We start from the raw sequence: 24,567 nt of genomic DNA on the forward strand, positions 1-24,567 counted from the left end.
AAAATTAGGATCACAGATTGTGGATAATAATTCAGGCTAAAGCCTTAAATAGAATATACTAAAAATATACCCAACAATTAAGTTTCGTATTTTCTTGAAGTTGATTTATTTTTTTCTGGAAAATAATATTTTTATCTTGTCGTATTTAAAACAAGTATATATATGTATGACTAATTAGAAAATGATATAGCAAAAACTTTAACAAAGATTTTGAAAGATTAACAGATATTATTATTTTAGTATGTAACATCTACTATTCTACTTCAAATTTATAATTTTAGTATTTACCACATGTACTTCGTGTATGTGTATAGCTCATATACATATTCAAAAGTAGCTTCAAAATAATATACTAGTTTTGCAATTGAATTAAATAAAGTATAAAGAAATTTAAGAAAGTTTACCGATTCAAATGATAACGATAATTTTTGAAGATTTAGTCTAAATCTGAATTTGTTGATTTAGTCTTACACTACCAAATCAAAAAGAGTATAATGTCAAAAATAGTAAATCAAACAGATATCTACGAGATCTTATTTATTGATTTGAAAAATACTTGATCCAAAGTTGTTAGAGAAAAAACACAGCCCAAAAACAGAAAACGTTACTCCCTTTATTCTACCACTCTCTCTATACACTGTGTGATATTAAGCCTCCCACTTTCATTTCAATGGCCTAAACAACAGGTTTAACAGTAAAGAAACCAAACTAGCTTATGCTCTCTATTGTCTTTTCTCCTTTGTTTATATTTATCTCTGTTTTGTCTTCTTGTTGTTTTGTAGAATCAAGTATATAAATGAAGATGGGTGAGTTTCGAGAATCTTCATCTCCTCTAAGAACACCGTCTCATTCTCCTAACCAAAGTCTTCCCCGTCCAAACTACGTTCATGGAGACTTCTCTCCCAGCAACAACAGATTCTCTTTCAACTCTTCCTCAGAATTTTCACTCTCGAGCTCCTTCTCTAACGGATTCTACTCTTCCGACGATAGCTCTGCTTCTCCTCCGTTTAACGGGCTTATCCCTAACTACAATCACTCCTCTCCGTTCACTTATCATCACCATGACAAGAGTGTTAACGGTGATGATCTTGGTCTGTGCAACGATCTCTACCGTATGAAAATCAAAGAAGATGTCGTCCAAGAAGATCCTCTCGCATCCTTTCTTGAGACGAATCATACTGGCTCATCTCTAGATCCACTCTATTTCTCACACTATGAGCCGAGGAATAACGGTGGATTCTTCCACACGCAAAAGGAGCCATTTGACACGTGGTTCAACAACGACCAAACCGAAGACAAGAGAGACATGTTTGGTCATCAAACTCAAGATTCCATAGCCAACTCTCGTCAATTTGGATGGCCTAGCTACCCAACCAGCAACAGTCCTTACATCAACGGCCAGGAGATGTTAGGGTTAGGTATGAATCTTGGAGGAGGGTTAACAAGAGATCACTCAGCTTACTACAGAACACCAACACCAACAACAACATCATCAGACATGTTGCCATTGTTCTGCCAAGGAGCTCAGGCTTCTAAAGTGTCCGAACCATTTGCCTCTGATGAGAGTTTCTTCATGGACCATCAGAGAACCGGTGTTACTCGAGGATTGATGTCTGATCCTACAGAGATATGTCACACGAGTCTACCTAACGTGTGTGACATTCAAGGATACGTCTACTTGATGGCTAAAGACCAACACGGATGTAGATTCTTACAGAGGATATTCGATGAAGGAACTCCTGTTGACGCCATGATAATATTCAATGAAGTGATCTCTCATGTAGTTGAGCTTATGATGGATCCTTTTGGGAATTACTTGATGCAGAAGCTTCTAGATGTTTGTACTGAGGAGCAGAGGACGCAGATTGTGCTTGTGGCTACTGCTGAGCCTGGTCAACTTATAAGGATATCTCTCAACGCATACGGGTAATTAAAAATATTATTATTACATGATGTTTTGATTTTTAAGGATAATGTTTTAAATCTTGTTTTTTTTTTTTTTTTTTTTTTTTTTTTTTGTAGTACTCGAGTTGTTCAGAGATTAGTGGAAACTATCAGAACAGGAAAGCAGGTTTCTATGGTGAAGTCTGCGTTGAGACCTGGTTTTCTTGATTTGATCAAGGATTTAAATGGGAACCATGTGATTCAACGTTGCTTGCAGTGCCTTGGCACTGAAGATAACAAGGTTGAAATAAATAAACTTCACTCTCTTGTTACTATTGATATTTATTAGGTTAAATGTCGTTTATGTTTTTTTTTTGGTTTGGACAGTTTATCTTTGACGCAGCTACAAAGTTCTGTACTGAGATTGCAACACATCGACATGGATGTTGTGTGCTCCAAAAATGCATTGCTTATTCAATGAGGCAACAAAGAGAGAAGCTGATCGCTGAGATCTCTAGAAACAGTCTCCTTCTTGCTCAAGACCCCTTTGGGTAAACATGATAGTCTGGCCGGTTCTATACACATCTCAATGAAACATTAGCATTGACTCCCAATTTTTAAAATACTATTATATATAAGTGGCACGGTCCATAAATTGTAGAAAAATATTTTTTTTGTTAAGATTAACCCAAAAAATGTTTACAGGCCACGAAGATTTAATTTCGACTTTTTGGATGATCTTTTTTTTCTTTGCAGGAACTACGCAGTGCAGTTCGTTATAGAACTGAGGATTCCATCAGCGGTAGCTATGATGTTGGCTCAGTTAAAAGGGCATTACGTTCAGCTATCCATGCAGAAGTTTAGTAGCCACATGGTAGAGAGATGTCTCATGCATTGTCCCGAGAGTCGTCCACAGATAGTGCGTGAGCTTGTCTCTGTTCCTCACTTTGATCACCTTCTTCAAGACCCTTACGCCAACTTCGTCATCCAAGCGGCTCTTGCGGCCACAAAGGTATACCAACCAAGTTGATTAATTTTCTTTTTGGTTTGGTTTGGTTTAAACCGATTTAAACCGGAACTGAACATATCAACAGGGTCCACTCCATGCATCACTTGTGGAAGTGATAAGGCCACATTCGATTCTGCGTAATAATCCTTATTGCAAGAGGATTTTCTCGAGGAATCTACTGAAGAAGTGAAAGGGTATGCTGCTGAGTCTGTAATTTCAAGAATCTGTTGTTGTTCTTACTCATCAAGCTTTGTTCGTTCTTATGAATAATAATCTCTGGACACAGTGTGATCTTGGATCCAGAGATTAAGAGCTCTCATTGTTGTTTTCTTTGTTTCTATTGTATTGTTCTGTTGTTTCTTTTGTTGTTTTTTTGTCTTGTCTCTGCTAATTTCATGTTGTAACAAACCGTGTTTCTTAACCCGGTTTAGTCTTTGAATAAATTCTTAATAAATTCTTATTTGTATTAATTCGGTAAAAGTTCATTATTCACTGTTTTGAGCCATTCATATCAGCAGGCTTAAGCTTACATGTTAGATGGGCTTTATTAAATAAGCTCATTATGGCTTCTAAACCGTTACACATAAGGAGCATTAGGGTTTTGGAAGCAGGACACTTGAGGGCGCCTCTATATCTATATATACACCAATGATATTCCCTCATCATATAATCATCACTGTAAGCGTTTTTTTCCTAGTTTCTAACGTTTCCCGAAATCTAAAGATGACTAGTTCTTGTTTAGATTGCTTCACATAATATAGATAGATAAAGAAAACGGGTTTTTGTTTTTATTTTATTTGTTAGCTTGACCCTTGAGGGTTGACTTGTTGGTAGAAGAAACAATGAAACATTATGCCACTTCTTTCAGCAGCAAGATCCATTCTTGTTAGCTTTGTTCTCGTGGCAAATATCAATCCGCCATCATGAGAGGGATTTTATTATTTGCAGTTTATTTCACTCTCTGCAAATAGCATCCTTCTCTTTGGTACATCTCTTCTTCTTCGAAACATTTATATTCATCTCCTTCAAAAATAGAGTAGGGAAAATAACCAAGAAATTATATTTTCTTCCAGCGATGAAATTAAGTTTATATATAGATTGTTGTTTGATTGGTTGTGGTAGAAAACACGGGTACTAAAATATTTAAAACCTTCCAAAGCATTATCGTAACATCTCTGAACTGTACAGTCACTGACTCACAAGACCGAACTTTTAGCCATGTTCATAAATTATAATTTAATAATCCTATCTTAAGAACCTTGTTAAGCCATTGGTATAGCAGTCTACGCAGAGGCACAGTCATGCCCGTATATCTTAGAACCTTGTTAAGCCATTTTTCACAGTAAATTAAATGTTTATGATGACGGTGAGAGTAGCAGCCGGCTTAACTTTTTATTGGTCCCTGGACAATATCTTTTTTATGCATTATAGATGATTAAAAAAAATTATGGGTCTTTGGATAAAAAAAATTTTGGGGGTCCTTTTACTATTAAATTTGTTTGATTTTAGGGTGAGACACGGACTTTCGCCCTCCCTCTTGAGACGGCGCTGTAGCATGCAAGGATGACCACTGGAGTTACATGGAAAGCTTATAGTGTTGTCAGCCACTAAATAACGCATGTCCTTGTGTATTTTTTTTTTTGAAACACTTTTTTTTTTTTGAAACACACGCATGTCCTTGTGTATACATCCACTAATTGCTTGCCGTTTACTACGTCCAATAGTATTGTTTGCAACCAAAAGAGAGATTATGGAAAAATTGAAAAGAGGAAATTTGAAACGCATATCAACTAATTGCTTCTCTATTTGCTTTCAACAATTATATGGGCTTTGTTTATGTCTAGCTATGATTAATCTATAAGTTGGATGTCTGTACCTGGCCCAGTCATAATTTAATTCTCATTAACTCAATTGCAGTCTTTAAAAATTAGTTGTGGAAAACAAAATAAAAAGGCATTACACAAAAACTGTCCAATTAACAAATGTTATGGTTACCTCAATTAGCAGCTTGTAAAGATGGAGACTTATTAGGGGATAAAATTTAAACGAAGCCGTTGAAACAGGTTTAGCCTATTTTAAGTCTCTTAACTCTCTCCTATCCCAACGAAAAATCTCCCCAATCCCTATCATTCACATTAATATTAAACCATGCACGATCAGGCGTGTATCCCAAAAGAAAAGAAGCATTAATCCGATTAAATTCCTCGAACTAAAACAGTGTAAAATGTAAAATCAAATTTACAAAGAGGACAGGGTATCGGATTATGTTTGCGTTATTATATACTAGTACTCCGTATACCTTTTTTCAATTCGTTTTAATCAAGACACAAAATTTTTTGCGTAATAACTTTTCTGTAGCCTTATAATATAGCACGATGACTATAAGTACACGAACTTAAAATATGCTACATAGTGTGCCTGCCTTGTATAAATATAATCCAATGACGAGGATGATTACAAATAGTCTATATGATTTATATATAGCATATCTACGTTCTTCCGGCACTCAAATATATTTCCATTTGCATTTAAAATTTATTTGACATAATTTATGGGTGATGCATTTATTTCAAATTATCAACACATCTTCTCAAACCTAATTCTTGGGCAAATCAACCGTAATCAATAAGAACATATACCCTATTTAATGTTCATCGTCACATGCAATTTGTTTTCAAACAAATTAATTGTTTACTCGTATTAACTTTACATTAGATGTTTTTATTATATGGTGTTGACTATATCTTACATTAATGTTCAACATAAATCGATCGTATAACAGGATAAAGTATAACATTACCGTTAGAGTCGAGGCGACTTTTTTTTCTGGTAGCACAAAAGGGTCAAAACTCAAAAGCCGCACGTAGAAGTCTTTGATCTATGCGGACGTAAAAAATATTGTGACATTTTGCATGGAACCATCCGCATACACAAAAACCTTGGGCGTTATGAGAGCATGCCATAACTGATTATTGCAAAACCCTATTTTCTTATAGAAGTGTTTAGATTTATATGTTTAGGACATTTAGGTTAGTAATCAAAATAAAAAATAAAATGTTTAGGACGTTTATATTATTATTTATTTGTTTTATTTTTAATATTTTACATTTCGCACCAAAAAAATATTTTTGTTGTTGTTAAGTTTACATGGAAATATATAAAAATTGGAATTGCAATATGTTTTATTTTAATATATGTAAACAAAATGAACGATTCTTATGAATAGAAAATCAAAATACATATAATTTTTTTTGGTAATTTACATACGAAAATTCTGTTAATTTTGTTAACATATGAAAATTTTGTTAAACGAACTAGTATGTTTTTCAATGGGCTGACGCATTCGTAATTCATATGGTTTGATAGATGTATGATAAAATTTATGTTAAATTGACAAGTACGTAGATATATACTTCAATGCATATACTTGAATTCCGCATTTATAATCGGTTCACAATTATTTAATGGAAACGGGTAGACAAGTACTGACTATTTAATTCTTCCACCAGGAAATAGCAACTAATTTATGTCAGAAAATAATTATATTAACTGAGAGACTTGGAATTATGATTCCATCTAACAGTGTAGGTTTATTAGGTTATCCATAATTCGTTGTAGCTTTCATACAATTTTTATAAAAAAATATATATTTTAATTTATGAAATAAAGTTTATAGTACGAATTAAATTGAAGAGAAGAGACATGGATCTTAATTGTAGTTGCATGCATGGAGGATCGGATGTTGGGAGCTTTAAAAGCTGGTTCTCCCATCCTTTGAAAATTTATTGTACGTTATTTTTACTGTAATATTTTTATGTATTAATGTAAAAAATTTATATATTTTCACAGTTTTTTTATTTATGTTTTGAGTTAAAACTTTAAAGGTTTTAGATCACCTCCAATGAAACACTATTTTTATATATATTTCATTCTAAAATAGAGTTACTGTAATATAGAAAAAAAATAGTGTTGCATTGTAGCAATTCCATTTATATTTGTGTGTTGATCTGTTGATCTATTACTAGTTAAAGTATCATCAAAATTATATAACAGACTCAAAAAATGAATGACAATTATTATTTTACTCAAGTTTAGTATTTTTTATGGCTTACAGTTACATGATCATGTTAGACTAAACAAAATATACATGCATATCTCGATACATTTTCCTATGAGTGAGATTCGAGTTATACGTAGATCGAGCTATAGACATCGTGTGCAACTTATCGTTTAGGTATAATTCGACATTATTCATATTCTGAGTAGTCATTCGAAAACACCATTTTATACATCCTTCTTTGGATTTAACAGATTTTTTTTCAATATCCCGCAGTTATCAATATCATTAGTGGAGAAGTGATTCACAAAGGTACTTCGGTTTGATAAATGTGACTTAGTTAGGTGCTTTTTGTGTGTTTGTTGTGGGTGTAATTAGTGCTTAATGATCGGGTACTACTAAGAGAGGAATTTTAGTTACCTTGTAGAAAATAGTAAGCTATGTTTATATTCTATGCAAAACATACACAGAAATATCTACACTACGTTTGCAACTTAACACACCGAAAATGTATCGTTTCAAATTAAGAAGAAAAAATATAGGAGTTGGAAATTTATGAGGAAACTTCTGTACTACAAAGAAAAAGAAAGAAATTATGAGGAAAATAGCCAAAACAGCCGAAATATAAACGAGGAAGCCAAGCTCATGACATGACATGTAATAGGAGGCCGTTGAAAGCTTTAGTTATTGAAATTGTTTTTGTTTTTGTTTTTTTGGAGTCGAAAGACTTAACATATCTATAAGTGCAATCATGCCACATGAGGTAAAGTACAAACTTCATAAGGTAAAGAAGTGTATAAATATCAAAACATTAATTATTTTAGTTATAATTTATAAATACACTATTTAATTATATTAAACAATTTCCCATGACACGGATCGCATGATTATATAATCCGGAGACATCCAAAGACTAAAAAATATCCAGTAAATCCCATTTCATAAATCTGACTTGGGATATGAACATAGGAGGCTAATTTAAATTGTTTGTAATGAAAATAGAACTATAATAAAGTCGTGTGTGGGAGGTTGGTTAGTAATGCGTATATTTTGTGTTATATATCCAAAAATGGGAGATGGAGTTAATGTGAGTATTAAAGTTGCATCGGCATTCATCAATTCATCAACCTCCCCTTCTCCCTTCTCCCTTCTCCCATCTTTAATTGTCTTTATTGTCTCTCCATTTATTGACCTCTCCATTTTTCCAAACTCTTCTTCCTTCATATACACCATTCTTATCACCATGCATACATTCATGATACATATATACATCCATATGACTTCACCAACAATCTGTTTCATCCTTTTTAGATTTTAACAATATACTCCCTCCGTTCTTTAATATAAGTCGTTTTAGAATTATGCACGTAGATTAAGAAATCATTAATTTTTTATATTTTCTAAACAAAAACATCATTAATTATTTACCTAACCACAAATCAACCAATAATAAAATAGAAGGTATATTATTATTGGTCATACAACATTAAGTGTTAATAAATTCTACACAGAAAACCGAAAACGTCATATAATTTGGAACATAAAAATTCCTCTAAAACGACTTATATAAAAAAACGGAGGGAGTATCAAAGAACATGAAGTAATTAAAGATGATTTGTGATGACAATAAGATGATGATGGTGGTGGTGGTAGATGAGAAAGGGAAAACCAGAAAGAGAAATCGGTTAGCACTTCACATCTAAGCATTTAAATGAGACTGGTTGGAGTTATTGAAGACATCCAACTTGGAACTCACACATCATACTTCACATTACTTCCCTCTCTTTTTTTTTTTCCTCCAAAAATCCAAATTAAGATGCAGCAGTCGGCAGATCACGTTTATTGCCTAGTAAATCTTTGAAAATTCTAAATATTTATATATATTTTTTATTCAAGAGTATCTAATTTATCAACCATTAATAAATTCTTATATTGGTATCTAATTCAATTACTCCATATGAACCGGTGGAGACAATAACTCCCCTGAAGATTTTCCTACATGTATATAAATAGAGACGATCTTTACATACTTTTCAAGTCTATCTGCTCATTTCCTCATAAGATCAGAGAGAGTTTAAACTTCCCTTGTAAGCATAAATTACTCAGTGGAAATATAGACTGAGGCTAATGGTTTCTCGACAAGAAGGAACCCTTTTCTCTAGAAAGAGAGATTTCACAGCTTATGGAGAAGAATTTCACAATTCATTCAAGAAGATCAAACAAGACGATCAATCACTGGGAAAACTTCAGAGCACCATGTTCAGTGAACGATCAAACTCAGAGAGTATGAGATCAGTTACCTTTGATTTTGAACTTCAACTCCACACTCCTCTAACCACAGAAACTAAGGTATATATTCATATATGTGTTCAGTTTTTTTTTTTTTTGTAATTGTCAATATATATGTTATATGCAAACAAACATGCATCTAAAACATGAATTTTTATGTTATCAGGGCTATTCCAAAACATCTGTGGATCAAAGGACATACCCCAAAGATTCACTGCTTGTTGAGCGACCAAAGATGAGCCTAGACCTTGAGCTGAACCTCTCACCTTCTTATTCACCTACAAATACCACAAAGAAAATAGAGGAATCCTCAAATCACAATGAAACCGTGTCATCTTCGAAGGGTAAGAATTTGACAGGCCCTAGTAAGAAGACCACGACTGGGACAGGACTAAACCGATCATTGTCATGGCTTGCTTTTGAAGGTGGTGATGATGATGATCACAAGGAGCAAGAGATGGTAACAAAAGTGTGCATGAAATGCCACATGCTGGTTATGTTGTGCACATCAACTCCTGTTTGTCCCAACTGCAAGTTCATGCACCCACATGATCACAGCTCTACTAAACTATTTAAACCATCGAATTTGCTTAGGCTTCTGTGTTAGTATCTTCAGGGTTACTGGATCTATGAAATTTGTACGGAATAATATGAACGATCAAGAGACTAGATAAAGGAGAATGTTATGTATATACACTCCCAAGTACCAAAAGTTTTATTTTATGCTTTCTACGAAGATTATTCCATATCTTAGTTCATGGTTTAGATCTCTCAACCTATTAGTATTTGCATTGAATTGTACTTGAGATAACACGTACACGGAATGATATGCCAGAGTTTGTCAAGGTAACTTCTGAGTGTTGTCACTATCGATAATATCACCGGAGGATAAAAAAAAAAGATTATTTATAAAGCTGTTATAAACCAAGATCATGGTTCAGTAGCAGCAGGCCACGATGCCTTTTTGTAAAACTATTGACAAGTCTTGAAATCAAATATATGGATTATAAATTGAGGATGATAGGATGTGTTTACTTAAAAGCTCAAACATATCGTATAAATAATATGATCAGAGAGAGAGAGATTCAGGTAAGGGAATATTTTACCACAAAGAACTAATGATAAACCGGAGAAGAAGACGCCCTGTATTGTTAACAGGTTGGGGGGGAGGGGGAACAATACCAAGATGCAACCTGACGTATAAACACCAGACGAAGATTAGTGGTGTGGTGTAATAAGGTTTTGAAAATGTAGCTACGTTGAAAAACATAATCTGTCATTATAGTATTGGCGGTGAATAATTGTGGCTTGGTTATTTGGAAATCATTTTGCTTAAAAAATTAACATTTACAAACTCATACCATAAACTCATCTGACGAAGAGTAACTATCAAAGATACGGTTTTGTATTTCGGCAACTAGTGACAAGTTCTTCAACTTTCACAACCTTACACACACCCAATTTAACAAATGAGAAAGTTTGATGCAATAGGTTTAACACACGTCTGTACAAAGGGTGGGTGTGAGGAGCAACATTTATTTAACTTCCATAGTGTAGCAAAGAAGAGGGACACGATTTTATGATCCGAGCTTTGCTGCTTAGATTCTACTCAGTCAAATGCATATGGATCATCAGCGTAGGGGTTGAGAGAGCCTTCTGAAAACAGATCTCCAATGTTTGCAGACCGTGGTGGATGGCTGCTTATGGCTGCCACCTGCACATGTCCAAGACATTCACTGCGTTAAACCTCAAAACTGGCAAAAAATGTTTCACTGTACAAACCTAGCCTTAACATTTACCACTCATATTCATGTTCTCTTCTTCAACTCTTGAAATATATGTTCTAGTATAGAAAGGGCAGTCAATAGAAAGCAAGAGACTAGTTTACTTGAGTGATAGTTAACCAACCCTGCTTCAGCACTAGTTTATTTTGGGTGGCATTTATACATTTCCAAATATTTAGCAAGCTTTTGGGATCTATCTTTTACCTTAGCGATACTTCTTGGGGTGGTCTTAGCTCTTGGTGTAAACCGGGTCGTTCGCCTCTGTGGCTCCTGTAGCCATGACAAAGGTGAATCTCAACTCACAGAAGATGGCTGTTGAAATATATCTGAATATCTGAGGGTTACTGGCTGCGCAGAATAGGTTACCTCAAACATGAAAGTGCCTTTTGTTTTCCTTCGCTTAGTGGTCCTCCCATCCTTCGCTTCAGCTTCATGTTCACGACGAGTCACCTGCCAAGTTGAACCACAAAAATGATGATGAGGTTGAGAGCTGATGTCAAATGTAGTTATCAATGTTTTACCTTGCTATGTTGCTTTTGACTGCTCATTATGCTTCTTGTATTTGTATTTTCAACTTTCCTTAGCATCTTCGGCACAGGTGTTTCTGCTTCCTTTACAAAAGGAGAATCCTGCATTTCATCCATGAGGGTGGATGTATACATTATACGTGCAGACTTTGACAAAATCAGAAACAAGATACGAAGAAACATGGTGTTTTATTTCCTACTTGTTCATCATCATCAAGCATCACTGTTGTATGCTGTCTTTTCCTGCTTACAGGAGGACGAGAGCCTCTCACTTTCACAGATGAGACTGAGTATTCCTGCATGATGATGATTAAGTACTCGAAATTAGTAAATGTTTGCAATTTTCTCAAAGGGATATACAGTGAAAGCTAAAGTATTATTTCAGTGGATCAAAATGGTTCGTGGTCTAACCTTCTTAGAGCTCACTTCTTGCTCTTCTGGAGCTTTGTCACTCATCACCCTCCACTGCATCTGCAACAAAGCTCTTTGCCTCTCTTCCTGCAACGATAACTCATCTACGTCAGTACGTTTTAACCTTAAAAGGTGCATCCTATAATGAATCTGATAAACACTAACTTTTGATCTCTGAAGATCTAACTCGTCTTGCAGCTTCTTGCAATCATCTTCGTACTGACACTTAAATGCTTTCAGTTGAGCATCATGCTCGTTCCTGATTGTTGTTATCCTCTGCATGATAGCATTTAGTCACTTGAATACCAGAGTCTCCATATTCCTATGAAACTATCAAATTGTGTCAGTTGGTACCTCTTTCAGTTCAGTTTCGGCCTGAATTTGAGCTTGTCTCAGTTCCTCATCGTGCTTGGCTTTGAGATTGAACTCCCTATTCTCATGTTCCTCACGAATAGTGAGTATCTGCAGAACATGGCAGCTTTATCAGTCAGTCTATCTGCTATTTGAAAACCTGCTCAGAATCAAATTTCAAACAAAAAGGCCAGAGAAAAGGGACTTTGGTTTCTCTCATGTGCATCTTCTGCAGCTAAACACATGTATAAGCTTATTCATGCTTGTTGATGTTCATAAAGATCAGGTTTAAGTGAAGATCACTATACCAGAGAAGCATGATCCTCTTGAATGGTCAGCAATTGGTGCTTTGATTCGGCTTTACAGTCAGAAATTTCTTTATCATATTTAGTGGATAACTCTTTGAAAACCTTCTCAACCTGAAATCAGAACCATGATCAATAATTGCTCGGTGAATCGCAATAAAAGATTGTCCGCATATACCTTTTCATTTTCAGCTTTAATAATCTCCTGCTTCTCCTCATCATATTTCCTCCGGATTTCATTAATCGCCTAAAAAGCATCAGAGAAGCATATACGTCAAATTTTTTAGGGCGATATATTTGGTGGATACAATTAAGGGCTCTAAGTAAATCCTCTGCATGCTATTCAAGCAAATATAAGAAAGTGATCTAGATATACCTGGTCATTCCTCTGAGATAACTCCTTCAAGTGCCTAGATAATTCCATCTGTTTATTTTCCAACATCAGATCATATTGCTTCTTCGCCTCTAGAAGCTTAGTTTCAGCAGCTGCCAGTAGCTCCTTGTCCTGCAATGGAGTTAGTATTTGATGAGTACAAAAAGGTGGATAATACTCATAAAGCCTTGTTCAATATCCATCTTCTCAAACCTCTGTTGTTTTCTGGTCCAGCTTCTTCTCATTTTCCTTGTATTGATTGATAAGAAGCTCTTTCTCTTCAATAACGCTATGGAGCTGGTTCACCTCTTTTGACAATAAATCCAGACGCAGCTGGTTGCTATGGCTCTCCTTCTGCAAAATCTCAATTTCTTCAGCCTTTCTCTCTGCATCAGCCTGCAGCTTCTCATAGTTCTCTTTGCTTTCAGCCTCTGATGTCGAAAGCTTTAACAACAATTCTTGCTGCGAGATACATGAAAAGATTAAGCATTTAGACTATGCGTTGATAATTTGATAGAGACTGCACAAAGAGATGGAAGATATATCTACCGTCTTATTCTCTGAGGCCCTCAGATTTTCAGACAATGCTTCTAATTCCTCTTTCAGCTCCGATAATACTGCTTCCGTCTCAGAATTTGTTGAAACCAGACATTTTGCTTCAGACTCTAGTTTTTCAATTTCCTGCTTTGCAGAGCAGCGTTCCTCAGCAAGTTGAGAAACCAATGACTCTTTGGCTTTCTTCAGTTCCTCTTTTTGTTCATATAACTCGTTGGCTGATGACTGCAGAGCTTCTTTTTGGACGGTTACAGTGGAGAACTCTCCTTGGAGTTGATTATATAATCTTTGAGCACGATCAGAAGCAATATCTCTATCCTTCTGGAGCAACATAAGGTGAGTGCCATATAAACCATTTAGCTTATCAAAGTTCTCCACGAAGGCCAAGTTCTTCTTGTCCAATTCAGCCAATTCGGTTGCCAAAGAGTGTACAAATCCCTCGAGCTTCTTGACCTCCTGGTCTGAGTTGATCAGTTTCTGAGATAGATTATCAGCACTCAGCTGAATATCCATCTTGTCTCGTTCTAGCTTCTCCTTGACTCCAACAAGGTATTTGGCCTCATCTTCCTTTGATGTTAACTCAACACGCACCTTCTCAAGTTGGAGGTTTAAATTCCCAATGTTGAGTTTTGCTTCAGCTATAGCTACTTCAGAGTTCACTATCGTAGCATCTGCCACAAAGAAGAAAGACAAGAAGTTTTAATTCAAATACCAACACTATCATGTAGCTGTCGCACGTCCAAAAAAGAGAAGAGAATTCTAGCTTCATGTATGTAGTGTATATCTTTATTGCAACATTAAATACAATTCTTATCCCGTAATCTAGAAGAAAAATCTTGTGATCAAGTTGATATACAAGTATACAACACGTTCAAAGAGGTATAGTTAAGATCCCATACATACCGAGACTTTTCATCACAAAAGTGTGTTCCTTTAAATAATAATCTGTGTGCAAGCTAAGAACTCGCTATCTTATTTCCATTTAAATAGTGAACACACTTCAGGCATTGAGTTTTTTCAACCTACTTGGAGTGTGCGTACATGTCTAAGCTATCAAACCAGATTTAAGATGTGATATACTGCATGTGAGAAATGACATTGTGGTTTGTGAAGCTAAAAGAATATGGAATTTACCTTTCTCCTTTAAGAGACTGGCGGTTCTACACTGTTCATTCAGATAAGAGTTCTCTGTCTGTTCTTTCTCAAGTTTGAGCTCCTCTAGTTCCTTCTCCCCTGCATGTTTGACTTCAATGTTACTACCATGTATAAAAATCAACAAAACATGTCTGAAACAAACCAGCAACTTACGGCTTTTGATGTTTTCTTCAGCAACACCCAATCTTGAAGACAGGTCTTCCTTTTGCTGCTTTAAAGAGTCTATTACTTCCGCACTAGTAAAGAACTTGGACTCAAAAAGCTCCTTATCCTTCTCAGCTGTAGAGACAATTTGGGAAAACAGATAAAGCAACAAACCAGAAGTACTTTGAAGAGTTCAACTCGCAATGTGCATCTATTATTTATTACCTTCTTGAACCTGGGAAGCCAAGTGTTGCAGAGTCTCAGTAAGCTGATCACAAAGAGTCTTCGTCGAAGAGAATTTGGACTCCATCCCTCTCCAAAGCTTTTCATCCTCCTTTTGCATCACCCTGAGCTTAGCATTCTCGTTGAAAGCGTTCTGCAGCTTCTCCTCTAAAGCAACTACATGATCCATCGACTTTCTCAGCTTAGAGTTCTGGATTCAAAGAAAAACATTCTCTATCAAAGTCCAATCAAATACATTTCTCGCAATACATCATATGAAAAATATCCTAAATCAAAGTCCGTTCAGATGCATTTCTGGAGATATTATATATAGCAATAACTCGAATCTATCAAATACATCATAAGATGTTGTAGCGTATAAGAGAGAGATCTGCGTCTTCCTGCTCATATCGGTTCAAAACTACGAACTATATAGCAACACCACCATACATACCTCTTAAACACATCGATCAAACTCTAAAGTTTGTAAAAGACGCAGAACGTAAGAAGAAAACGGGATAGCATTTCGAAATACCGCCAATTCGAGATCGGATTTCATCGACGCCTGTTCCTTCACCAGTTTCTCTGCAAAAAACAGAAACGGATTACATCGCGATTAGAGAGAGCATCGGAGCGAAATCGTCAATTCGAATCAAGCGAACAAGAAGCGAACCTGCCGTAGACTTGAGATTCGAGAAGTTTCCGGAAGAGACGGAATCGTGAGGTTGTTGACGCGAGGAGAAGGCGAGGTTCCTCCCCGATCCAGCCAGCGATCGCATCTGATCCAAGCTCTTCATCGCCGGAAACACTAGCTTCTGCATTTCGAAATCGCCTTTTTCCCGCCCTTTCTCCTCTCTCTTTCTCGTGGGAGATGTAACAGAAAATAAAGTTCCGTCCCGTCAGGTTATTTATAGTCATTACGCGGATTTGCTGACGTCAGCGTACCGGTTCAATAAGAAATTAAATAAAATCACAGAGGCCCCCAGACCGGTCCAACCGGTCGAATAACCACTCAATTAGGCTCTTGTCTATGAATTTTTCATCTTCATTATCCAAATGTGACTTCTTCCGGCCCTAGGGATCTATCCCAATGAAGCTTTTTTCAGCACCGGTGGCTTGCAACTTGAACCACCGTGCGTTTGCTGACGTCAGCATACCGGTTTAATAAGAAATTAAATAAATCACAGAGGCCCAGACCGGTCCAATAACCACTCAATTGAGTTCTTGCTATGGACATTTCCAATAACCACTTCTAGTGATCTATCCAGTGAAGCTTTGTAAAGCACCAGTGGCTTGTTTCTTGAACCAAACCACCATGCGTTTACTCTTCCTTCTTTGAATCCATCTCCTCCAAATGCTCAGACTCTGAGTCTGTTGTGCATTGTACCGGTTACCGGAGAAAGCAAACCGGTATGAAGATAGTGCTTTAGCTAAAAGATTCAGGGGGCCTTATTGGAATAGGGGTTTGAGAAGGTTTTGAAGATTTAAGTTTTGGTGGAATTCATAGAGGTTTTAGTTGAATTCAAGGATTTTGTTGGGGATTTAGTAGGATAATTTGGTAGGATTTGGTAAGATCTGTTTTTAATATTTCAATAATAAAATTAACCATTCAGACTATTTTCCAACACCAATTTATTTCTTCTTTCTCGATGCCCACCTTTGTACACCGAAAGAAGAGTGAACAAGTCTCCATTATGTTTGCAGAATTGAAAGTCTCCATTATATGATAAAAATTTAAAAACGTTGTTTCAATAGTTCGGAGAGTACAAAAAGGTTGAACATATTATGTTGGACGCATGGGTCAAACTTGGACGCAAGTCTGTCCCAAAACGAAAACTTGTATATAATACCAATAGCATGATCCTAACCTCTATGTTTTCATTCTTTGGCTCTTGCATCTCCATCGTCTCTTTTTGGTGAGACTGAAAACATGCCAGATGTTCTGGATCTTCAGCTGAAGTCTAGTCCTGAAACTAAGGAGCAAGTTAAGTTAGCCATAAGCATCTTTAGTAGTTCGAACGCTGGGAATGCAAGCAAAGATCGAGGATAACTCCTATGTATTTGCAGTTGGCGATAAGAGGAGATGAGGACTAATTAGTTACTTCCTTTTATAAAGAATCGGTGATATCTAACAATATTGCTGAAGCAGAAGCGAGGTTGCTTACTTCATTATATAAAGAATCGGTGAGTTATATATAGCTAATTACTTATACCCTTTGAGGTCTTCGAAGTATATAATCCAGTCCAAATACTGATTTCTAATTTACAGGGACGAAATGCAGATTCCATTGTGTCCTTTCGAACAAGGTACATGCACAAAGTCTCTTCTTCTAGATTGGTTAAAGCCATTATGTGATAAATGCAACTAATCATTCCTATTCTGATCACTGTTCCTATCTGCAGTGATCTTTTCATGAAAACGTTCATCAAATCTCGAGAAGAAATGAAAAGCAAGCCGAAGTTAACAAGAAGAAGCTGGAGAAAGAAGCAGTTAAGGATAAGCCACATTACGTTTTAGAGTTTAAAACTGGGGAGTGAGGTTTTGGGATAAGATTTCAAATTTTGAAAAATAAGAAAAATTTAAATTTTTCAAAAGATAAAATGCTATTTGATCATTTTAGTTTTTGAAAGCTATTTTTATGACATAAACTTAAAAATGTGCTATTTTGGAGATTTGGTCTACGATATTTGCCACTATGTATCCTCTTTCATTTTTTTCAATTTGAAAATTACTTACGAATTTCAGGGTTATATTTATAAACTCATCCCTTAATCCTAAAGTTTCTACCGTTTTATCTCAAGATGAAATACTCCCAACAAATCCAGTTTTACATTTTTGTGTTATACGCTACAATTTCAAGATCTATAAACTTTCAAATTATTGACAAAAAAAAAAACTTTCAAATTATTATTGGGATTTGACTCTTAGAATCTTAATAATTACCAGATCAATTCTGACTAGAAGAATCTCTTTGTGGTTATGACTCAATACGTTTCGTCAAAACTCAAGCAACAAAAAACAGAAGCCAGACGGTTGGATCCAAATCTCATCACGAAGAAATGTACGGCAAAACCATATGCACCATCGTCTTCTTCGTCTTCCTCATAGCCTCCTACTCTATCTACATGGGCACCGTCGATCCAACCCCTTACTTCTCCCAGCTTCAGTCTCTCCCCCGCGGCATCTCCTCCTCCTCCTCCTCTCCCTGTAACTCCACCGCCGCACAACCTCTCCGCGTATTCATGTACGCCCTCTCTCTTTGCACATCGTTTTTTTTTCTTCTCTAGAATCTCTCTCGTCTCTTTTGTTTCCGTCTTCAAGGCCAACCACTCATCTTCTTCTATGTATCTCATCTCTTCTCCACCTCTGCTCAAGCTTGCCCACGTCTTCTCGTCACGAATCTCGAACTGTCGCGAGTTTTCCATCTCTGCCGTCGCCGTCTTCCGATCTGTCTCCTCCTCGGTTCCGCGACGAAATGACTTCTCCTCCCATACTTTGTGAAAATTATAGTCCTCTACTTTGTGAGAGCTCTGCTACATGACGCGTCCTCTGCCTCTCGCCTCCGTGTAGTCTATTTCCAGTGATGTCTCTCTTCCTCTGTGCGCAACCTCTCCTCCACTCATCTGCGCCTCCAAACCTCCTCTCCTCCACAACAAGCCGAAGATGGCTCCTCCTCTGGGACAACCCTACATCTCATCCTCGCTGAGACAGCTTTGCTTCTCGTCGAAAGTGCCATGGCGGCTCGTTGGAGAACAACCAAATTAGGTTTAGGTGTTAACTGTATAATTTTTGTTTTAGGTTTAGTTTTTTTAATTAGGTTATTTTGTAACTATTTTAATTGTAAACCAAATTCAATTATTTTGTAAATCAAAATTCATATATAATAGATTTAATTGTTTTTTGTGATTTGTATTTTTTTTTGTTTTTTATTAATGTAAATAATAGCGAAAATTATACGCTATTAAAACATTTTTAATTGCATACATAAAAGCGCTATTGTATATAACCATAAGATAGCAGTTTAAAAAAGCGCTATCTAATGTACATGACCTACTATGACGGGCGATGATACAACGTTTCTAAAACCGCTATCGTATCGTTATATAGCGTTTTTCGTCCGCTAATAAAACTCATTTTTCTTGTAGTGAGCCAATGTAAAAGAAAGACCATGCTGACAACGAATGATGTTAACCTCCAGATCTGTAGACATTGAATGTGATGAAAGGTCGGGTCTTTAACCAAAGACTCAAGGGTTTCAGATCGATGAAAGCTTTGTTATATCGTTCCCAGTGTTGCACATACCAAAGAAGAGCAGAGAGATCTTTCCTATATCATAAACAAAGTTGACTGTTTATTTCAGTTTTGCAAAGATGAAGACTAAAGACAGAGGAGATGAAACTTTTTCATCTTGAAGAGCTTTCCACTGGAAGTATAGGAACAAATGGTATGTCGAGAGGTTTTGTTCTCTGTTACGGTCAATTTCAATCCTTTTGTATTGTTATTGTAGCCATGCTCAGACCAAACAAAAAACTCAAGCTTCGTCTTCCACGCAAGGATAGAACGAAGAAGAATAGAGGTTTTCGAATAATCCAAACCATCTCTTCTCGTTGATTTTTTTTTTCAAATACCATCTATGTAGATGGTATTCTTTCTTATTGAATTTAAGGGGTAAATGACGTTTTCTAATAACCCAAAAGAACTTTTTATGAATCCCATTGATGAAATCATATTTTCCAATAAGAGGAGATTTGATAGGATTTCTACAAATGCTATATCCAATAACCATAGATTTGTAAAGGTTTTTATAAATACCATATTTAATAAGGGAGGATTTGACAAAATCCTAATTTTTTTTATGAAATCCCTAATCCAATAAGCCTCACTCAGTAAGTTACTTTGGTTTTTTAGCGAAAAAAAAAAAAGTTACTTTGGCTAGGAGTGTATGAAGATCATTCATCCATAACACAAGGCAATAATAGTTTAACTAGATTAAGATCCGCGCCTTGCGCAGAAAAAACATTATATATAAAAATTATTTTATATATTAAATATTTTTACATATTATTAAATAACCCACATATATATATATATATATATATATATATATATTGAATCATTAAAAGTCATGAACTATTAAATATATAATACAATTGGTGCAAACATATAAATCAATTTTATTAATCCAAAGAATGTTTTTTTATATTTGATAGGATATGTAATTAAATTTAAATGATACTAACATACATAGTATATTTTAGTGTATTTTTTAATATTAATGTCTATCGAATGATGATTTCTACTCATATAGTTTTTTTGATCATTTGTATCTTTTATAGATTTTTTTTTCAAATTACTACTGATAACAAAATTTTCATTGTGGTATTAATAGTTTTAGAAATTTATAATTTTTTTAAAAAAATAAGTTGTTAGTGTTCGTTCAAAACTTTTATCAAAAAAATTGTTCAAAGTAAATTTTGAAACTAAAATATTGTATTTTATATGGTTTATAGTTTAATTTAAAACGATATATATATATATATATATATATATATATTAATCTTAATAATTAAATTTTAAACCATGGATCACAAAATTTGAATTTAAGATTTTTGACAGTTTTAGTAATTTATAGTCGTTTTTAAGAATTCAAAATATAACATATACAAAAAAAATCTAAAATTTTATAATATGGTTATTGTGGTTGTTTAATTTATTTAATAGTTTAAAATTAAACAAATATGATAGAAGATATACTAATTTTTATCAAATCTTTATTATTCAAAATCATTAATTGTCATATATACGTTAGTCACATTAGACAATTCCATAAATTTTAATTAAGGAAATAATAAAGTATATTAATAATGAATTTATTGTTAGTTTAATAAAAAAATTATTATATAATTAGATGGACCAACATATTTCTTTAATGATTCTAAGAATCATCTAGTGATATACAAAAAGAAGTTGTAATGCTTCTCAGATAATATTAGGCATGGGCATAAAATCCGGAACCCGAAATTCGAACCGAACCCGAACCGAAAAATCCAACCCGTTATCTGACCCGAAACGTAAAAATACCCGAATGGGTCTTGTAGGATGGTACAAAAAAATATATGAACCCGAAGTGTTATTAACCGAACCCGAACAGGTAACCCGAAAAATCTGAAATTAATAGTCAATATAAATATTTTGAAATATATACAAGTATTCCAATTATTAAATTCAATATTTGTGGTAATATTATATATAATAATAAATATTAAAATTCTAATAAATGTTTTAAGTACACAATTAGTTATAAATAGTAAGTATTTTATAATTTGCTCATTGAAATAAAAATTCTACTCTATATAAGGCAATACATATTGTTTACAAATGATGTTTGTTTTCATGCTTGATTTAATATTTTATTATTATTTTATCAATTTTATATGTGATGGATTAATTTTTATTTAATTTAGATGTTTTTCTTTATGTTTTACTTCAAATTTTTTTTTTTTTTTACTTTGGTTATATCCGAACCGAACCGATATAACCCGAATCAGTATGATATATGATTACTTTATGGGTTTTATGATGCAATACAATTTTGAACCGAACCCGAAGTGTTATTATCCGAACCCGACCCGTACTAATAAAATTTTAGCATGGGACCTAGAAACGTAAACCCGAAAATCCGAAAACCCGAAAAACCCGATCCGAATGCCAACGGCTACCCGAACTCCCATGCCTAGATAATATACCGGGGATTCTACTTTTAAACTTCGTCCTCGTGGAGAAGCATGTTTGGGACTCCTTTCTCGACTGGAAACTTTCTACCGGTTTCTTGGCATACGAGCGAGCCTTCCTCGAGATTAAGCTCGAGCAACGCGTGGTGGAACTTCTTGAGGAACGGTTCGTCGGATTCTAGCGCCGGTGCGTGATCAGGAAGCTCGGTGTACCCCATGGAACGTGCACCGTCCACGAGAGCCTTCCACTCGATCTTGGCCAGCATGTGTCTGAGAAAATCAGGGTTGAAGTCGACATCCTTCTTGATCACCTTCTCGGCTTCGATCCGTAGAGGGAACTTGTTGACCACTCCCTTGATGTTGCAAGTCAACATGTTGTGCACTATCAACCTCATCTTTTTCGCCTCTCGCTTTCTCTCTCTCTCTCTCTCTCTCTCTCTGCGGCGATGTGTCGTGGTGGGCGATGACTGACGAAAAGGTCTGGTTTCGCTAGAATCTAGTTGTGTAAATGGGCTTTATCCATTTAAGGCCCATAGCTAGAAATGAAAATGTTAATAAAGGTTGTAAGTCCATTAGTACCATAGGTCCGTAACTTACTATCAAAGTGATCAGAAATTTTCTATTGTATGACTTATGCATGATCACGAAAAATATTGTATAAAAATAGTTTTTCCCAGAAAGGTAAAATGAAGAATATATGTGATATAAAAGAAACAAATCTGCTAGAAATAAACCACAAAAGAGTAAGAACATCTTTGGGTTCACTCCCCCTCTGTTTTCGAGTTGGGATCTTGACTGATTATCTTCAATATTCAGTGTAACTTCAGAGAGAGAAAAAAGTAACACCTTCTCAATTTAAGATTTTTATTATTTTGTTATGAAATTAAAATTAAATAGAAAATAAAATAAAGTTATATACAAATTGACATCTATCATAGTTTTAAAGAACAAAAATAACATTTTTGACTTTTTTTCTACTCTTTTAGTCTTAGTCATTTCATGTTGAGAGCTTTGAGATTTCTTCAGTGCTCTAAAAATAGTAAACAACTAATCCATAGATATAATTTGTTTATCTAAATTACATATAAGTCTCATTATAAGTTGTCATAATTTGATACACAACACACACACAAGCTTAATTTGTCAAATTGTAATTATTGCATAGTTATCAATACAGAAAATAAATGGAAATAAAATCAAAAGAAAAAGAATAGACTATATACTTCCTTTTGTGGAAATATTTATGTATTTTTCCAAAAAAAAACATGCAAAAAGAGTTATAAAATAAACATATCATATGAGTTTAATTTACAGAATAACCAGATTGAGTTATTATAAGTGAATATATTGTGCCAAAAAAGTGGATATAAAGAAAACGACATTAACGAAGTAGAGCGAAGGCTTCTTCATCTCTTCGGGTTGTAGATTAAAGAGAGTTTTGTTACGCTCATTTCTTTCCTCGATCTTGCTTTATCTTCCTCCTCTTTAGCTTCCTGATGAAAAGGATCTGCTGCTCTCGTTCTGATACACAAGTAAACAAGCAAACTCCCTTTTTCTATTTTTTTTTATTCACTAGTAATTAATCGTTACCTTGAGTATTATTTTCGAATTTTATATTTTCCTATATGAATGTTTTTGTACGGACAAACTGGTGGAACATGATTATGTTATGTCTGATTACGCCATCTTAATGCTAGATTGTACTAGGACAAAAATCTCGTTCTAGTAAAGGAAAACCCGATGGAGAAATCAAGTTTGGATATAGTTTAATGAAGGGGAAGGCTAAGCATCCATTGGAGGATTATCATGTTTCTAAGCTCATCAACGTCGAAGGCAATGAACTTGGTTTATTTGCAATCTTTGATGGTCATAAAGGTGATCAAGTAGCTGCTTATTTGCAGAAACATCTCTTCTCCAACATCCTTAAAGATGTAAGTCTTACAAAATATTGTAGTTTACTTTTGTGTACTATGATTAGTTATAATGTGTTAATGTTTTCTAGGGAGAGTTCTTGGTTGATCCTCGAAGAACGATAGTAAAAGCTTATGAGAATACAGACAAAGAGATTTTGTCGGATACTAGTTCGGATTTATGGAGTGGTGGTTCAACCGCAGTGACTGCTATTTTGATAAATGGAAAGGTTATGTGGATAGCTAATGTGGGTGATTCAAGAGCCATTGTGTCTCGTAGAGGTAAAGCAACGCAGATAAGTGTTGATCATGATCCTAATACTGATGCTGAAAGGAGTATGATCGAGAGTAAAGGTGGATTTGTAACCAACAGGCCAGGTTAATTAATCTTTTATTTTTATATTTTTGAGTATTATACATATAGCTATTAAATAATAGTGATGATGATTCTCATGTTTGTGAGTTTTGAGCAGGTGATGTTGCTCGAGTGAATGGTATATTAGCTGTGTCTCGTACCTTTGGTGATAAGGACCTCAAAGCGTTTATGAATAGAGAGCCTGACATTAAGGATGTCAAAATTGATAGCCACACAGAGATTCTTATTTTGGCTAGTGACGGTATTTCAAAGGTGATGGCAAACCAAGAAGCAGTTGACATAGCTTTGAAGTTTAAAGATCCAAAGAAAGCGGCTAAACAACTAGTTGTTGAAGCATTGAAAAGAAACAGTAAAGATGACATATCTTGCATTGTTGTCCGGTTTAAATAGATGATAGATTCAGCTTATGTGATTCTTGTGTTGGGTCCGGCTCAGTTTGTTCTGATTCTTGGTACGTTTGCAGTCTCAAAATGTTAGGAGTTT

General features: G+C 34.9%; 5 protein-coding genes across 6 annotated transcripts; 3 read left to right on the top strand and 2 right to left on the bottom strand.

Moving 5' to 3' along the window:
- The first annotated feature begins 584 nt into the window (after positions 1–584).
- On the top strand, positions 585–3,340 carry LOC106299110 (putative pumilio homolog 7, chloroplastic). The gene is made up of 6 exons (XM_013735249.1): positions 585–686; positions 783–1,926; positions 2,023–2,185; positions 2,272–2,435; positions 2,641–2,896; positions 2,979–3,340. Exons 2-6 carry the CDS (start codon positions 797–799, stop codon positions 3,081–3,083), a joined length of 1,818 nt encoding a protein of 605 aa, XP_013590703.1. The 5' UTR covers positions 585–686; positions 783–796; the 3' UTR covers positions 3,084–3,340.
- A 5,624-nt stretch (positions 3,341–8,964) lies between these two features.
- On the top strand, positions 8,965–9,997 carry LOC106296995. The gene is made up of 2 exons (XM_013733269.1): positions 8,965–9,299; positions 9,406–9,997. The coding sequence occupies exons 1-2, from the start codon at positions 9,078–9,080 to the stop codon at positions 9,844–9,846; spliced, it is 663 nt and encodes a 220-aa protein (XP_013588723.1). The 5' UTR covers positions 8,965–9,077; the 3' UTR covers positions 9,847–9,997.
- A 629-nt stretch (positions 9,998–10,626) lies between these two features.
- Positions 10,627–15,938, bottom strand: LOC106296969 (synaptonemal complex protein 1-like). 2 transcript variants are annotated; one of them, XM_013733233.1, is made up of 18 exons: positions 15,740–15,938; positions 15,602–15,651; positions 15,070–15,277; positions 14,854–14,979; positions 14,680–14,778; positions 13,540–14,216; positions 13,204–13,452; positions 12,994–13,122; positions 12,796–12,864; positions 12,621–12,731; positions 12,316–12,423; positions 12,127–12,237; positions 11,962–12,048; positions 11,751–11,846; positions 11,545–11,652; positions 11,390–11,473; positions 11,228–11,293; positions 10,627–10,953 (listed from the first exon to the last, which is right to left on the bottom strand). In XM_013733233.1, the coding sequence occupies exons 1-18, from the start codon at positions 15,885–15,887 to the stop codon at positions 10,849–10,851; spliced, it is 2,631 nt and encodes an 876-aa protein (XP_013588687.1). In that variant the 5' UTR covers positions 15,888–15,938; the 3' UTR covers positions 10,627–10,848. The 2 variants fall into 2 exon arrangements, with proteins under 2 accessions (XP_013588687.1, XP_013588688.1); XM_013733234.1 differs by having other exon boundaries at positions 15,521–15,651; positions 15,740–15,925.
- A 4,039-nt stretch (positions 15,939–19,977) lies between these two features.
- Positions 19,978–22,380, bottom strand: LOC106299307 (multifunctional methyltransferase subunit TRM112-like protein At1g78190). The gene is made up of 2 exons (XM_013735418.1): positions 21,818–22,380; positions 19,978–20,049 (listed from the first exon to the last, which is right to left on the bottom strand). The coding sequence occupies exon 1, from the start codon at positions 22,191–22,193 to the stop codon at positions 21,828–21,830; it is 366 nt and encodes a 121-aa protein (XP_013590872.1). The 5' UTR covers positions 22,194–22,380; the 3' UTR covers positions 19,978–20,049; positions 21,818–21,827.
- Positions 22,381–23,173: 793 nt separating this feature from the next.
- LOC106299457 (probable protein phosphatase 2C 17) lies at positions 23,174–24,512 on the top strand. Its single transcript, XM_013735553.1, has 4 exons — positions 23,174–23,330; positions 23,496–23,729; positions 23,801–24,086; positions 24,182–24,512. Exons 1-4 carry the CDS (start codon positions 23,295–23,297, stop codon positions 24,472–24,474), a joined length of 849 nt encoding a protein of 282 aa, XP_013591007.1. The 5' UTR covers positions 23,174–23,294; the 3' UTR covers positions 24,475–24,512.
- The last annotated feature ends 55 nt before the right edge of the window (positions 24,513–24,567 follow it).

The sequence above is a fragment of the Brassica oleracea genome, chromosome C6 (assembly GCF_000695525.1).
Source record: "Brassica oleracea var. oleracea cultivar TO1000 chromosome C6, BOL, whole genome shotgun sequence".
Lineage (NCBI taxonomy): Eukaryota > Viridiplantae > Streptophyta > Magnoliopsida > Brassicales > Brassicaceae > Brassica > Brassica oleracea.